The 16459-nt window shown below is 47.0% G+C and overlaps 1 protein-coding gene across 6 annotated transcripts in view; it reads right to left on the minus strand.

Annotated features, from left to right (window-relative positions):
• Gpld1 (glycosylphosphatidylinositol specific phospholipase D1) overlaps window positions 1-16459 on the minus strand; it is a 53898-nt gene that overhangs the window by 5413 nt on the left and 32026 nt on the right. For all 6 annotated transcript variants that reach the window (XR_015439113.1, XM_087181236.1, XM_087181237.1 and 3 more), the window contains 11 exons: window positions 16306-16426; window positions 13997-14136; window positions 12482-12668; window positions 10345-10455; window positions 9056-9130; window positions 8804-8960; window positions 8175-8316; window positions 7359-7464; window positions 7184-7277; window positions 460-636; window positions 63-223 (listed from right to left, as the gene is read on the minus strand). Coding sequence is in view for 5 of the 6 variants with exons in the window: in XM_087181236.1 (XP_087037362.1) it covers window positions 63-223; window positions 460-636; window positions 7184-7277; window positions 7359-7464; window positions 8175-8316; window positions 8804-8960; window positions 9056-9130; window positions 10345-10455; window positions 12482-12668; window positions 13997-14136; window positions 16306-16426 (1471 nt within the window). In the remaining variant the exon portion in view is untranslated. The remainder of the gene's footprint in view (window positions 1-62; window positions 224-459; window positions 637-7183; window positions 7278-7358; window positions 7465-8174; window positions 8317-8803; window positions 8961-9055; window positions 9131-10344; window positions 10456-12481; window positions 12669-13996; window positions 14137-16305; window positions 16427-16459) is intronic.

The following is a 16459-nucleotide window of genomic DNA, read 5'->3' on the forward strand; positions in this document are numbered from 1 at the left end:
ATAACGAGGAATCATTGAGTGATCCCCTCCCACGCGGTGGAGAATTCTGTAGAGCACTTTACCTTTTCTTCTGGACATGGAGTTATCCATGATTTGCATTGGCCTGTCATGTCGCCAACGGAGGTGTGCTTGCCGTTGTATATGTAAACTCGTCCATCTTCTCCCCCCAGCAGCCCAGAGGTTGCATCTGTGATCCTCAGTGGGGCTGACATGATAATTTCATCTGCAAACAACAAAAACTGGAAGAAGGAAGTATCCAACTCCTCTGTCATCTTTTTCCTGTTCCACTACTGGATCCTGACCCAGCTTCCCACACATAATTAGCATTTCCTTTAAACTGTCTGCCATGGTTTCCACCCAACATAGTAAAAGGCCTGTTTCCATCTTGTCGTTCATCCATAGCAGCTGGTCCATCGGGCAAAGGGACTTCACGCTCATCTGAACGCGTGCCCCTCTTACCTACACCATCATTGTCCAGGTCGCTGAGATGCAGAACCCCGCCAAAGCGGGAGAAGCGGCGATCCCCACTGAAGGTGCTGAGCAGGGCCGGCTGCACATCCTGCATCAGCCTGTACATCCGTGTGGTCCCTCCTTGGTGCAGCGTCATGGTCAGGAAGGCCATCTTAGACTTGTCATCTGAAACCAGCCAGAGGGCCCACAGACATCACGGGGGTGAAGACAGGACACAACACCCAGTTCTGCCTCGTGCTGTGAGCCTAAAGGGATGCGGCGCACTTAGAAGCACACAGGTCACTTTCCATGCCCGACATCTCTGGCAGGGGGAAGGTATGAGTAAGTAGCTTGGGACCGAGATGTCAGATGCTCCCATCAGGTTCCTTCTTCCCCCTTTGGTAGAGTCCCCACACACCCACTTTATTTTTACATCAAAAACTGCCTGGCTCACTCCCCTGACTTACAAGCTCAAATGTGAGTGGACTTTAAAAGAAGTCCAGACTCTTCCCAAGGCCTCTCATAATCCAGCACCTACCTAAGGCATGAGTGCTGATTTGAGCCCCTGCCCTCTTCTCACTACACTCTGCCTATAATATAAACCACAACCCGGTGTGTGTCTTAACGTGCCTCTGCCTGGGGTAGACACCTCTCCTTCCAAACGCGACTCCCCCTTTCAAGGCCACCACCGTCTGCTCCTGCTCTTCCTCCAGAAGTTGGTTCAGTGTACCCTCTGGAAGCCTTTCCCACCCTGCTGCCTAGCCTAGGTACCGCTGCCATAGCTCCTAGACCACACTGCCAGTGCCTTCCTCGGACCCCACCCAGGGGAGCAACAGGTCCTGCTCGCTTGGGTCTCTTCTGTGTGAAGCAGTCTATTCCACGAGAAGTGGTCCCTGTCCCTCTGTCCAGTTTACCTAGCATGTTGTCTAGAGCCCCACAAGCACTCAATACATTTTGTGTTTTGCCAATGAATTATGAACAAATTCAAAACGTTAGATTTTTGCCTATAATCATTTGGAACACAGCTTTGATAGGAATCGGTATCTTCAAAAAAGAAGAATAGCAGGCTGGTGATTTAGCTCAGTAGTTCTGCCTCATAAGCGCAAGGTCCTGAGTTCAATCCCTGGTACAAAAAAAAAAAGAATAATGGCATCTTGGGCGGGTGGGATTTGGTGGCCCTCTGAGAGGCTTTCTGTGAACAGGCAATGTGAGCGGCAGTGGTGGTGCTAACAGTCTCACACCAGAGTCTGTTCACCATTGTGTGTGCAACTGATGTGACTAATTGTTTGTGGCAGACCATCCACTAGAAGCAACTGAAGGCTCAGAGCAGAGTCTTGATGACAATCAGAAATGACAGCAAAAAAACCCAGGAGATACATAATTTTAAAAGCTCAGGGTTCTGGGGCTTTCTGATACAGTGCATGACCTAACCCAACACAGTACCCGCTAAGGGAAAAATGTTAAGAAAGTCCAATAGCTAATATTGAGAGTAAAGTCCAAGGTATCAAGAAAAGCTGAAATGAGAAAACTCCTCATTCCCTTCTTTCGGTGCCTCCTGCAGGGAACATGAGCCCTCTGGAGTGACAGGAATGTGGTAATACCCTGAGCTGTCTGCTTCCAGCCTCTGTTCTTCCACACCAAGGAGGACTGTGAGGCCCTGAGCTGCTGCCTACAGGACAGACATCGCCACTGGCGCCCTGCCTGTGGTAGCACAGGGCCGCGGCCATCCCCCTGCCAGACAAGGCCTCAGGTCCTCATCTCTCGGCCTCTTCTGCTGGGGCCAGATTTGAATCTGCCATGCAGACCCACACCCTCTCACAGGGAAGCTCCGCCCATGTCTAGCTTTGGGGGCAAAATCACCCTACATATGGCTGCTCCCATCGGAACCATTCTCCAACCCAGCTATAGCAGTTCCTAAGTAGTATGTATTTTAACAGGTACTTTAAAGGTACAGGAGAAAGGAGGAATAGGTAGTGTTCTAATTGTACGGCAGGATGTCTGTCGTTAATGTACATTTCAGATAGCCAGAAGGAAAGTTTTTAAGTGCTCTGGCCACAAAGGAATGATAACATATGAGATGATGGATGTACTAACTACCCTGATTTGTTCATTACTATTCTAACTGTGCCATGTAAATATGCATAATTAGTATGTGTCAACAAAATAATTAATTCAGGGCTAGGCACATAGTAGCTCAGTGGTAGAGCACTTGCCTAGCATGTGCAAGGCTCAGGATTCAATCCCCAGCATCACACACACACAAAAAAAGAATTATAAAAGCATTTATTTTGATAATCGTTTAAATGATTCAGAAATGTATTTCTCAAATGGTTTGAAATGCCAAGGGTGAGGAAGAGTTGTGATTATCACACTAAAACATCTAATAGTTACCACATTCTATTAGAGAAGCATATAATTTAGAATAACGTCATCAAAATGCTTTTTCAGATTCTCAGAATTTAGAACAAAAGGATTCAAATACTTTAAAATTTAGCCACTGAAAACACCTCCACCTGATATGCAAAATAAAGAATTATGACATACATTTTAGATAGCTAAGGGAAAAACCCCCAGGCAATGCTTTAGCATTGCTGTATCTATTATTTATAAAAGTAACTCAGAAGACCCTCGGTCTGTAAGAGGGTCATATCCAGGGCCTTCATGAGTTCCCGAATTCCAGAGTCCTGTGGCAACACAGAGGCCCTAACGCAACACTCACACCTTCTGGCTGAAAACCATCATATTTCAGACCTTGGCTGGCTTTGTCTCAAGTCCTCAGTTTCATCTGGGGAGAGGTGTTAAGATTATGTAAAGAAACAAGTGTTTTAATTTTTTCTCAAGAATAAGTTTTCCCCCAGCGGCAGCAGCAAACCAGAGCTTTTGTGAAACCTAGGTGCACCTCATACAGCTGGTCTCCCCAGCAAGCCACAGGAAGGGGACATCACCAGACGGCGGGCACATGGTGACTCAGAAAGGCTGCACATTGCCTCATGGCACAAGTTTTCAAGATTACAGTGAAACATCTGGGACTCAGTAGTAAACTCCCAGATGTCAGCATCTTTTTGCATATGACTATTACAAAAGATGGACTACTCAGAAGCAGCATAAAGGAGATTTATACAGTGTACCTATTTCTGGGGAGACAGACATAGGTGGACAGTTAGAGATCTATTTATGCATATTTTAAGCAGAACATTTTTCATATTAAAGAATTTTATACTCTGCTGCTTTTCACATTTCTGCCATTTTTAACATTTGCTATGATAATGCTACAATAAATCTTTCCTCACACTTCTGTTTCCAAAGAACAGTTTCTTAAGAGTGGTCCAGAGCCAAGGGTGTAGCTCAGTGGCACCGTCCCTGCCTGGCAAACACAAGATCCTGAGTTTGATCCCCAGTGCCAGGAAAAAAAAAAAAAAAAAAAAAGCTAAAACAGTGGTCCATACTGCCTCCATAGGAATAAATATTTTTAAGGTTCTTGTCATGTTGTCAAAACTCTTCCTATAAAACTTCTACCAGTCTATACTTCACCCACGGTGTCTGAATGCAATCTCACCCCAGCTGTGCCATCACCATGAACAATCCCTTTCATCCTGAAGTCACTCTGTACTCGCTATGCAGCACCCTAAAGCCCCCAACGGGGGTGCACCTGTTTGAACTTGTTTCCCACAAAAACGCTAGGCCTTACTCCCGCAAGCTGCCTGAAAGTAGAACAAACTTCTCAAATTTGGATAAATCTGTACCTTAACACTCAGCTTCCCAAACTGGACCCTGAAGTGCTTTGGTGAACAGTGATTTTGTGTTCAAAGGCACCCTGTGTGGTGGAGACAGGGCCTCATTTCAATGAAAGAGCCCAACTTTCAGTAATGTCCTATCTTTGCAAAGCTGGTGTTCACAGGAAGTAGTGATAAAATGCAGGCATCACGTGACAAAGCAATGTGGATTAGGAAGTGAGATCATGATGTGTCAGGAGCCATTATACATAATTTGGGAGGAAATCTTTTCATAATTAAATTATGATTAGGGCTGTCTGAGGCCTAGTCTTCTTGCCTGCGGTCTGGCTATGGCAAGCAGAAACATAGTTCCGGTTTGCCTCCAGTCACAGCTGAGGCCTCAATGGTCCCATGATGCTGTGACGCTCAAGGGCAAGATTACATCAGCTGAAGACATCCTGGTCCTTTGAGAAAGGAGTAGTAATAAAAAGACAGAAAGGTTTCACCTGGGGAAGGACAAATTCCTGACCAGCTTAACTCGTCCCACCTACTGTGGTAAGAACGGTTTGCCCATCTCATCATCCTAATCAACATAAGCTCCTCATGGACCTAAGGTCCACATCAGCATAAGGTCCTCATCCTCATAGGATCACCACTGCCCTCCGAGTCATCTGATGCTCCCTCCCATTATTGTATGAACCCAATAAATAGTGGTAAGCTTGCAGTGTCTTTGCCCACTCTGAGGCACTGACCTCCCAGCCCCCATATACTTTGAAGTTACACAGTCTCTATTGCCTTTTTTTCTTTAGCCTTCGCTGTCCACCTTTCTAGGCAGTTGGAGAACTGATCACCGTCCAATAATGATGTCTAACTAGCCTCCAGGATTGGAGATGTACATTGCTCAAAAGGAGCTATATGGTTAGGATACAAATACCAAGCATGTGTCCTGTGCAGCAACACCGAGCACATGCTTGGAACTGCACCCTGGCTTGGCATAATGTTCTACTACCAATACGCAATTTTTAATTCAACAAGGAACCCCACATTTTTATTTGCCACTGGGCCTCAAACATTATGCAGGTGAAATGTAATTTAAATGAAAAATCTGAGCAAAACTGGTGGATTGTATTACTGGCATTAACCTGGATGTGACATTATTATGTTTTGCAAGATGTTATGGTTGGAGAAAACTGGATAAACTCTACCTGACTCTCTAGTACTTCTTCTGACTAAATGCAAGTTTATAGTTAGCTCAAAATAAATGGTTTAATTTACATCATATGTAGGATATAAACATATATAAACTTTCATTTTCTACTTTATAATTGCAAAAAAACCCATAATAATAAAGGCACCAAAACCAGGACAGTTTGGGAAGCTGTAACTCCCAGCACTCCAGTAAAGCAGTGAGGAAAATAAGATCAACAATGTGTGTTGTAAGCGTTCAGAAATTACTGTCTAAACTCTGTAAAGGAAAAAAAAAAACCTATTCCAGTGATAAATCAGCAAATTTTGATGCTGAGTCAGCGAGTTCTAATGCTGATTTTGGTGTTTTAATACTGTGTCCTTAATCATTGGAATGAAACCTTTAGCCATTCCTTTGCCAGATTTTCTTGTGCCAGTTACTTACATCTCTCCCACTTTGTATGAAACTAAAATCTTTCTGACAAATTCTGACAGGAATTCCACCTCCAGGAGTCCATCCAAACCACCAATCAGAAAGGCAGTTAAGATTTTTTTACATGCATATTCAATAGTAAGGGCAGAAGTGGAAACACCTTGTATTTCCAGGTATAAGATGATCCAGGCCTGTCCATAAGGAAAAAATGCAGTATAGGCATCAAAAATCATATTTTAGAGGATATGTAACATGCTCAAGATATAAATAAGTTAAAAATTAAAGAGTAGCTGAAGATTTAGCTCAGTGCTTCTGCCGCCTGCTTGGCAAGTACAAGGTCCCAAGTTCGATCCCCGGTACCAAAAAAAAAAAAAAAATTAAAAAGTAAAAAGTATATAGTTTGACCTTAAGGTTTGACATACCTGAATAAGGGATGATTTTTTTTTCTTCTATGTATGTTATGGTCAAAAAATATGGTGTGTATTTACATTTTTTAAAAGTTACTATGGTAAAAGACACATGGCCATTAATCTCCCTCAAAATATTCTCCTTGGTTCAAACACACTTATCCCATCATTCTTGAGATTTTCTGAAGCAGTTCTCAAAATCCTCTTTTGCAAGTATCTTTAGTTGCACGGTTGTGGCTGCCTCGCTGTCCTGAATCAGTTCAAAACATTTACCTTTCATGGTCATTTTGACTTTGGGGAGGAGCTAGAAATTGCATGTTGCCAAATGTGGGGAGTAAGTGGATGAGGACCCACACTGTCATGTTTTTACAAGCCTGCCTTTCTGCTGGATGGCACTGGGCAGCAGCATTCACTGAATTTATCACACCTTTGTAAAGATACTCACAAAAGAGGACTTCCAGAACTGTTTCAGAAAAGTGACAAGAATGATGGGCTAAGTGTGTTTAAAACAAGGGAGAGAGTTTTAGGGGGGGAATAATGGCAATGTGTCTTTCACTGTAATAAATGTTTTTAACATTCACCATATTTTTTTATATTTTCACACATTTCAACAATAACCATGATTCATTTTTATAATCTAGTGAGTTGGGTTTTGTTGTGGTTTTTAAAATTCTTATTCCCATAAAGTAAACAAAATAATGATTTACTAAAATACATTCTCGGAATAGACCTATTACCAGTGAACTGATAAAATCCTTCAGCTCCAACATTAGGGGGGTAGAGGCTATCAAAACAGTTATTCATCAAAACAGCTTGAACTTGCAGTTCTCACTCATGCCTCAGCCTCCCAGAGTGCTGGGTTTACAAGCCTGTGCCACCACATCCGGTTTAACCCCAGCGCTATCTGGCACTGGATCTCACACCTTTTCCGCCAGTGAGACGCAGTCAGGGACCCTCATGACCAAAAGAAAGCAGGGACATGGCCTGTGACCTACCTCGAGTCGGGGCCCCAACCAGCAGCACTTGTGTCAAGGTCCCGTTCATCATGACATGGCCACTCGACAGGGAAGTGCCCAGTTTCCCCATTGCCTGTGAAATGCATGGGTCAGTGCCTTGCAGCTGAGAATTTCCCGGTAGCGTCCACTGTCCAGGGAGGAGGGTTTGCTATACCTTGTCCCCAGAAATGGCAAACTTGCTTTGGGAGCTGGGCGGGAAGTAGCCGTACACCTTGCCAAGGCTCTGGGTGTCCCTGTGCCTGTGGAGCGAGCGGCCTAGCCTGAAAGAAGCAGTGGGCTGAGCTCAGGGGACAGAGGACAGAGCGGCCGGGGACCCACCCCCACTCAGGCCTCCCATGCACCCCATCCTGTGATGCTGGTCCTGGAAAGGGGTGACCACTGGAGTGGATCCCAGCAGCATCCAGGTTCTCTAGGTCCCTTGGCCACCATTCTGCCTCCCATGTGACAGCAAATATGGGAACGCTACTGTCCCAGGCGGAATGGTGTTGATGTCTTAGATCCCTGGACTCAAATGGCACTGTATTTGAGGAGGATGTAAAGAAGTGGCCATGTTGAAATGAGGCCACTGGGTGGGTCCTCATCCTACCTGACTGGTGTCCCTACAAGATGAGATGCGGACACAGACAGGTACAGAGGGAAGACAGGTCAGACCAAGGGGAGAGGCATTAGCAGAAACCAACCCTGCTGGCACCTTCATCTCCGACTTCGGCCTCCAGAACAGGTGGACAGTAAATTGCTGTTTATGCCATTAGCCTGTGGAACTTTATTATGGCAGGCCTGGCAAACTCATATACTTATCAATCATATTTATCACCTAAGATGGAGAAGCAGTGGGCTGCCAACCTCCACTTGTCCTTCCAAGGGCAAGAACGCCCTCAGCCCTTTGCCTGTGCCCACAGTGACTGAGCCCACAGCAGCAGGCAGCCATCTGACCTGCGTTCCTTGGTCCCCGGGCCCATGCCAGTCTCACCTGCTGACCTTCTTCCAGGTCGGGCTCCCCACCAGCAGCAAGGTGCTGTTGTTCACTGTGACGCCATGAAGGGAGTAGCCAAACCAGGCGAAGTCCTCCTCACCTCGCACCAGCCAGTCCGCCGCCTCCACACCCAGCTCTCCTGGACAAGACAGCAGCCCCTTCAGTCAATGAGGACCACAGGGTGCAGACCCTGGGGCCTGCACGGGGCCTGAGGAGAGATGGGCTCATTGAGTTTGCCCCCAAATTCTTAGATTTCATACTGATCCCAACATCAGACATAGATCCCACATTTCACACCCAAATATGTTCTAGAGCTCATTTCTGAGGAGTGGGGGATGCTATTTAGAAAGGCCCTCACTGGACCAGTCAGAGCACCCCAGGAAGCCCACGGCCCTAAACTGCCTTAGCATTTCTGCTTCACTGGGAGAGACTGTGACAATAACCTGTTGGCTCCCTGGAAATTGGGCCCCTTTTCGTATACTCTGAAGCTCTACCCACATCACTTACACCATCTGTAAGGCTGTTGGGAAGTCTTGGTGACATTATATGGAAGTAAAAGGACATAAAGAGAAATATCAGGCAGGTTGGGAAGCCATATCTCTGTCCCTTCCCCCATGGGGCTCTACCTTTTTTACTCTCATGGGAGCCAGAATAAAACGCAGCCACCATGCCTTTCTGCTTCCCTCCACCTGGTGCAAAAGGCGAGCCAATCACCAGGTCTGGCTCGCTGTCTCCACTCACATCTGCAGCCAGGAGTGTCCAGCCCAAGTTACAGTAGACATCCTGCAGGGGAACCAGGAGCATGTTGGACTCGGCCCTGGAGACACACAGGGTGCAGAGTTCCAGGTTCCTGTACCCGGCCAAGGTACTAAACGTACCTGGCAGGAGATGGTGATGTCAGGGCACGAAGACAGTCTCCCGCGTTTGGAACCAAAGTAGATGTACACCGCTCCCTAGATGAGAACAGACAGTGACAGACCAGAGTGCTCAGGTGGAGACAGCCACCTTTAAAAGCAGAGAGCGGGCTGACTGTGAAATTAACAACCACGATTCCCTTTGTGCAGGACCTTAATACCTAACAGACCCATCCTATGCCTTGCTACTGGGCTGATGGCATTTTTAAAAACCTGTCTCTTTCATCAGAATGAGAGACCCAAAAGCAAAACTTGTCATTTTTATCTTTCCCTCCCAACATCATGCTCAGGGTCGGTCAGATTAGTGTGCAGTGTGTTCACAGGGTGACTTCCTCCACTGTCCCCTCCAAGCCTCGCTGGACAGCCCGTCACACCTCTGAGGAACACACCACACACGGTGTCTGTACCATTTCCTGGCCAGGAGACGCACTGAGCTATTTTTCTGTGTGATGAGTCTGTTCTTTTCCACCTTGGCCGTCTCCATCCCCACTGATTCTACAAGCATTTGTTCTCCATCATGAGCCAAGACCTAGGCACACAGTGCCAGGTAAGACCTTTCCCTGCTCTCTCCAGAGCTGGTGGACAGGTGATTGGATGCAGCTATGGTGGGTACAGATGGGACAGGATGTTGTGCAGGCACCACGAAGCAGCAATTGGCCCCACTCAGGAGTGAGGCAACACCGCCTCCAAGAAAGTACATGGAGGAAGCTGGGCAAGCAAAGTCCAGCGAGAGAGCCTGCCAGGTGGGCTCAAGAGGTGACAGAAGGTTCTGGAAGTACAGTGTGGGAAGGACTATCCTGGGAGGGTAGCCGACAAAAGGCCTTTGACCTCCAAGGTCACACAGCACCCAGGGCTGGGGCTGTACCGTGGTGTGGTACATGAGCAGTGCCCAGGATCTTGGCTCGTGGAAGGAAAATTGGCAGCAGGCAGTTTTGGGCATGAAAAGCGAAGCCCAAGGAGTCACCTCCCTACTGTGACAACAGGAAGCTACACACCAGCTGCCATTTCAGACTCCTTTGCCAGCTTTCACTGTGGGGCAGTGTGGAAAGAGTAAAATACCTGATGGAGTTGTGGAACTACAAGACCAAAGGCAGGCCAGGGAACAAATGCTGTGTGGTAATTGGAGGTCACACCAGGGACCAATTGATCCGAGCTGGGCTGGCACATGGGGGGCATCTACCCTGCTCTAGGACTCTCCCAGCAGTGCTCCCGCTCCTGTCGCACCTCACTTGCCCTGACCCCTCCAGCCTTACTTTGTATGTGAGCTGCTCAGAGCCCACTGAGGGCGCTCCCACGGCCAGGTCTGGCTCCCCATCCTTGTTAAAATCCAGCACAGCCACGGCCGAGCCAAAGCGACCTGAGGGCTGAAGAGGCACAGGTTACACCCTGGGCTCAGCTCCGGCCTGGGCCAAGCTCTGAGAGACTCCCTGAGGAGAGCGCCTGGATGCCTCCCACCACCAAGGCTGAGGCCCCCCAAGTCCCGGGCCTGTTACACAGCTGTGACAGCAGTGGGCAGCTCTGCCCTGAGGGTTGGTGGCATGTCTGTCCACCTTGAGGGGACACCAGGGCCTGGAAAGCAGATGGGTACATTTGTAATTCCAGGTTGGTAGAAAATGGGTCTCATGTGCTTTCATTCCCAGAGCAGAACACTAGACTCCCTGCCAAAGTGTCTCCAGCAAGCATCACATGCACAAGGAGCTGACACTAGTTGAATACTCGGCACATTTTACACCACACTGCCCAGTGAGGTAGCTGCTAGCTACCTGTTTGAGGTAATCAGCATTAAAAAGTTAAAAATTCAGTTCTTCAGTCATACTGGCCACATCTCAAATGCTTAAAAGCCTGCACTTAATGGCTCCCAGACTGGATGGTGCAGCTCTAGAACATTCCAGTCACACAGGAAGTTCTGCAAATACACTATAGTACACTGCTCTCAGCGCTTGACGGGGATTAAGGTGGGAACTGTGCCCATCCCTACTCAGTTTACAGATGGAAAACTTACTCTTCAGCAAGCTCTCTTCCTACTTAGATTTTCTACACACTTTCTTCCTTCCACTGTCTAAAACCCTAACATTAACCCATCCGTACTCCAGTTCTTGCATAACCTATCCCACAAGAGCATCTTGCACAGTGTTGCTTGCCACACCAGTGTGTCCCAGTGCCCCATCTGTGACTGATGAGATCATTTCCTACCCTGTGTCAGTGGCACGTGAAGAGACGGGAACCTGATAGACTGGAAGACTGCTTGGGGACAGACAGCACACTGGGGCAGGGTGGGGACCTCTGGGGACAGTTCCTTTCGTCACCCACCGCTGTGCTGTCAGGACCTGCCCAGCTCCCTGAGAAGCAGGAAGGGGTTGAGCAGGCAAGGCCTTGGGCTGTCCATCCCAGCACTCCTCTGCAGGCCAGAGCACAGGCTCAAGGCACCATGTCTTCATCATGTCGTCAAGGTCACAACAGGAGGAGAACAGGAAGCAGCTTCCTCTCCCCACTGTCTGTAGGCAAACAGGCGCCACACTGAACAGTGGCCTAAAGGGAGCATGGCAGGGCGGTAAGAGCAACAGGAATGGGCTTGTTTATTTCAGAAATTTTTCCTGTGGTATCAGGAGGCTCCAGAACAAAGGACAGCCTGTGGGGCTGTGGGCCATGGGCCATGGGCTGTGGGACCTCCTGCCTTGGCCAGCCCAACTTATTTACACACTTCGGACCTGGGGCTCCTCTCCTCAGAGCCTAAAATGGCTCATCAACCACTGCATTCTTGGCTTTTTAAAAGTATGTCCAAGTGGGATGTCTTACTTTTGCTTCACAGAATTCACTGCAAAAGGAGAACTATCTTGCCCAGGAACAGAACCACGGCCTGATTCCAAGTCTAGGAGAGTTTCTTCTGTTCAGCTACTGAGAGTTTCTTCTGGAAACCAGTTTGTTCTGGTGATGAATAAAAACTCAAAGCAAAGGAGTAAAATCTGACAGAGCCTGGGACGGTAGTTAACACCCTAATGTGGGTGTTTCATTTTCCCACTGATGTTCCATAATTATATAAGGTATCAGCACAGGGAATTGGGGAAGGGTCTACTGGAACTCTATTGTCTCTACGCCTTTCTGTGCACCTAAAATTCTTAGAAAGCTATACATATGGCTTTATATAATTGAGAAATCACATCCTAACTGGCCATTCAACCAGCTCCAAACAGCACACGTGTTTTAGCCATGAAATACTCAAAGTTAATGATACATGAGGTAAATGATGTGAATGTGCTTTTAAAAACAAAAAGTGCCACACAAACATAGGCCACCAACTGTTTTCCTGTCACAACTTGCTCATCCCAGCGAACTTGCCATGGGGCTCAGCCAGTGGCCCCTTCCCCTCTAGAAGGATAGATCAGGCCTCACCTGGGAGCCCTCCAGGACCCGGTGCGCCTCCTGGTCCAGGTCCAGGTCGATGTCGGGCAGGCCCTGGTCGTTACCGTAGATCAGGTACACACGCCCGACCTGGAGGTGGCCAGGGCGGCTGTAGCCTGGTGCACCCACCACGAGGTCATCGTTCCCGTCCTGGTTGAGATCTGCTGAGGCCATGGCCCTTCAGGAAGAGAAGGACTCACTGCAGTCACCACTGAGCAAGGAGGTGAAACTCCCTGCTGCCTCTTTGCTCTCTAGAACCCACCATTTAATTTTCTCTCGCTGGTTGCTTGACCTTCAGGATACTGGTAATATTCCCCTAGGAGGCCACAGTATCTCACTGTAGAAGGGAAGCTGGACACACGGCCTTTGGGCATGGCCTCTGGGCATCTCGGGAGCTCATAACCTCACAAAGCACCACATCTCCTGGGCTCTCTGAGATCAGAGGACAGTTGCACCCATGCAGCCCCCAGCTGCTTTCTGATCTGCTCAACTCATGTCAGTGTCCTGCATTAAAAATCAGGCTGCATTTATTTCCACCAGACACACACAGGGCACCTTTACTGGGTTAAATGGAGCACACAGCATATTTAGTGGATGCGTCCAGACAGGACTCATGACCTAGCAGTTTGCAGAGATGGACAACCAGAGTCAGAGGTTCAAAGGTCACTGTCAGGGCTGGAAAGTCCAAATGCCAGGTGTCTATTCTAGCTCTTGTAGCCCCATAGAGAATAAATGGCAGGACGGGGGAGGAGGGCAGAGCAGTTTCAAGGGGCTGGATGCCTGCTGGGAGGGGCAGACTCCTAGGTGGAGCCACTGAATTTTAGGCTCCCTGATGCTGGTGCTGCTTGCAATAGCCCATGGGGAAGGCCCTGGACAGCTGCCCACACTGCTGCCAGCCCTGCAGCCAGCTTTGTCTGGCTCTTTCAGGAAGTTGGCCAAAAACCATCATTGGCAAGTGGATGGCAAAAGAGGGATGGGGTTCATCCCTTTGACACATCAGGGACCCAAAAAGGAAGGACTGTCAGTAAACTGCTCCAAGAAAATGCATGTCATCGAGATTTAAGGAATGTCATTTTTAACAAAGAAGTATCACCAAATGATCCAGAAAACAGTCGCTTTTGTATACTTGAGCCAAGTTTTAGACAAATTTTAAAATCAGAGGACTAACAATCTTTATAAAATTATAGTATAATCAAATCCCTGTTATAGCCCTCTGCTTACATTCTTCTAATGTCATTAAAAAAAAAAAAGTGACAATATATCCCCAAGACTACTAGAGCTTTACAAATACTCTTTAAAAATAAAACTTTATCATAATCATTTAGCAAAATGAAGGCTCCTTGTATTTAAACATATTTGACCAATTTTAAAAAGATCACTTCATCTTTAAAATAGCTTGTCCGCTATATTATTTTTCTGATGATGAATTCATTGGAAAATAAGGTGTTAACAGATGCCATTTGTGAATGAATGAAATAAGGATGGAAACATTCCCAAGGCACATACCAGCCAAGCCTGGCATAGGGAAAGGACAGGAAGTAAGATGCTGAGGGTGTGGAGATATGCTTCATGGGGTGCTGGGAGCTGCCTGTAAACATGGTCCGTAGGCTCCTTTCCAAATTCTGGTACACAAAGGTTATGGAATCCTGAAAAAGTATTATCATAGACAGGTAAAAACACAGATAATCAACAAAAGCTATTGGAAACGAGTTTTTACAGGTGTTAAAAAGTAAAACATTGGGCTGGGGATTTAGCTCAGTGGTTCCACTGCCTGCCTCACAAGAGCAAGGTCCCGAGTTTGATCCCCAGTACCAAAAAAAAAAAAACATTGAGGGCCAGGGATTTAGCTCAGTGGTTCTGCCGCCTGCCTTGTAAGCGCAAGGTCCTGAGTTTGATCCCCGGTACCATAAATCAATCAATCACTGATTCTATCAACAAACAAGGTCACAGAGGCCAGGCAATAAGAGGGACATCGCTGCCCCTCTAATGGTTTGCTGAGGGGGAGTAGAGGTAAAGCCCAGCCGGCAGGACCAGCATCGGAAGGGTTACCCAGGACACAGTACTCCAAACCAAGTCAGAAGGGTCTGCCCTAATTTGTAGACCAGCTGAACAAAATCATATTTGTAGACCAAAGTTTGAGAAAAGACAAGTTTGCACAATCTGGAACCATAATGTTTGCATATCTTACTTTTCTCCAAATAACGAACTAGACCATTGCCAGGATGCCAAAACACCATCTAAATCCCAGGAATATTGAGATGCCACTGCATGCACTTTCAATCTCCAGAAACAGGTGGCAGAGGTCACATGCACAGCCAGAAGCTGTGTTCTAGATAGAGGAGAGCAGAGCGTGAGCCCCTCGGTTTGGGGTGCTGAACTGTCCTTAATGTAGCTACTGTGCTCTGCAGTATGCAGAGCAAGCTGGCTGGGCACCAGATCCACCTGAGCTAAGAGGATGCAGCTCTAAATCCACCCACAGGTAACACAGGACAGACCCAGACTCCAGGCCCAGCCCAGAGCAGAGCAGAATCCCTGCAGTATTTGAGTTCTTGGTGATGGCCATTCTTTCTGGAGTAAGATGGACTCTCAGGGTTGTTTCAATTTGCATTTCTCTCATGGCCAGCAATGCTGAACATTTTCCACATATTTATTAGCCTTTGTACTTCTGCAGTGGCTATTAATTTCAGGTGTCCATTTTTGATTGGGTCTTTTATTTTGGTAGGTCTAATTTCATTGAGTTCTTTAGACAGTCTAGAGATTAGTCTATCTGAGGAGTAGCTGACATTTTTTTCCCCATTCTGTAGGTTGTTTCTTCATTCTGTTGGGTGTTTCCATTGCTCTACAGAAGCATTTTAATATGATCCGATCCTTGTTGATTCTGGATGGTATTTCTGGTGCAAACAGGGTTTTATTTAAAAAATCCTTACCTATACCTAGATCTTCAAGAGTTGCACCTATTTTATCTTCCAGTAGATTGAGTATTTGTGTTAAGATCCTCATCTTTTTATTTTAGTGCATAGTGAAAGTTAGATTCAATCTTCTTGCATCTGTAGAGCCAGTTTTCCCAGGACCATTTGTTAAAGAAGCTGTCTTTTCTCCAGCATATGGCTTTTGACCCCTTTGTCAATGATCAGGCAACTGAACGCCTTCCATTGTACTGTATGCCTTGTCTTGTGTTATAGTTTCCTCAAATTTCCAAACATTCTGAAATTTCCCCAAGGAACAACCAGAAGTGTGCTGTCTCATTAGTGAAGTACTATCTACGGTACCTACTGCCCAAGGCCTGGTTCAAATGCTACCTCCCTCCAAGAAGCCACCCCTGATTGCCTCCAAAATCAAAAGGACTTCCAGGCTAACATCCCCGTACCCAACTATGGCATTTGGTGCATTCTATCCACATGTGGTTATTTTTTATCTGTCACACCTATTAGACTGGAATCTAAAGGTCGGGCTATTTCCCTTTCATAGTAGTGCATGACCTCACATAAAGGATGATTCCATGGATACAATGGCACCCCTCCCCATAGGGCTGCACACAGCAGGCCTTCAATGCTGCTGACAAGTGTGGACCTAAGCCAAAGCAGGGCTGGTCCTGGTACCAGGGGCACCTTGGGTGTCACCAACTTGACAAAGGCCAATGAGGTCTCGGGTTATAGCATCTCTAGAACAAGCCACAGTTAGAGACCAAGGCCATTCATTGGTCTGGCAGAAGCCCAGGTAACTTTCCCTGCACCATCCACACCCAGGGTGTCCACAACAAGGCCACACAAGCAGCAGTGTGTGCCTCGGTCTCCATCAAAGCAGAAGGTTCTCACCGGGGTCCAGGAATCCACGCTGTAGAACACGCCTCTTTCCGTATAGTTTATGTTTTTTCCAATGTGTTTGGTTACAGATGCAGTCAAATTCCTATGGAATTCATTTTTCTGTGCTTTTGAGCTGTTGACGAGACAGGAATAAGAGGGTTAAGAT

Source organism: Heterocephalus glaber, unplaced genomic scaffold (assembly GCF_053883595.1).
Source record: "Heterocephalus glaber isolate CG9 unplaced genomic scaffold, H.glaber_assembly_v1.0 deba00001472, whole genome shotgun sequence".
Lineage (NCBI taxonomy): Eukaryota > Metazoa > Chordata > Mammalia > Rodentia > Bathyergidae > Heterocephalus > Heterocephalus glaber.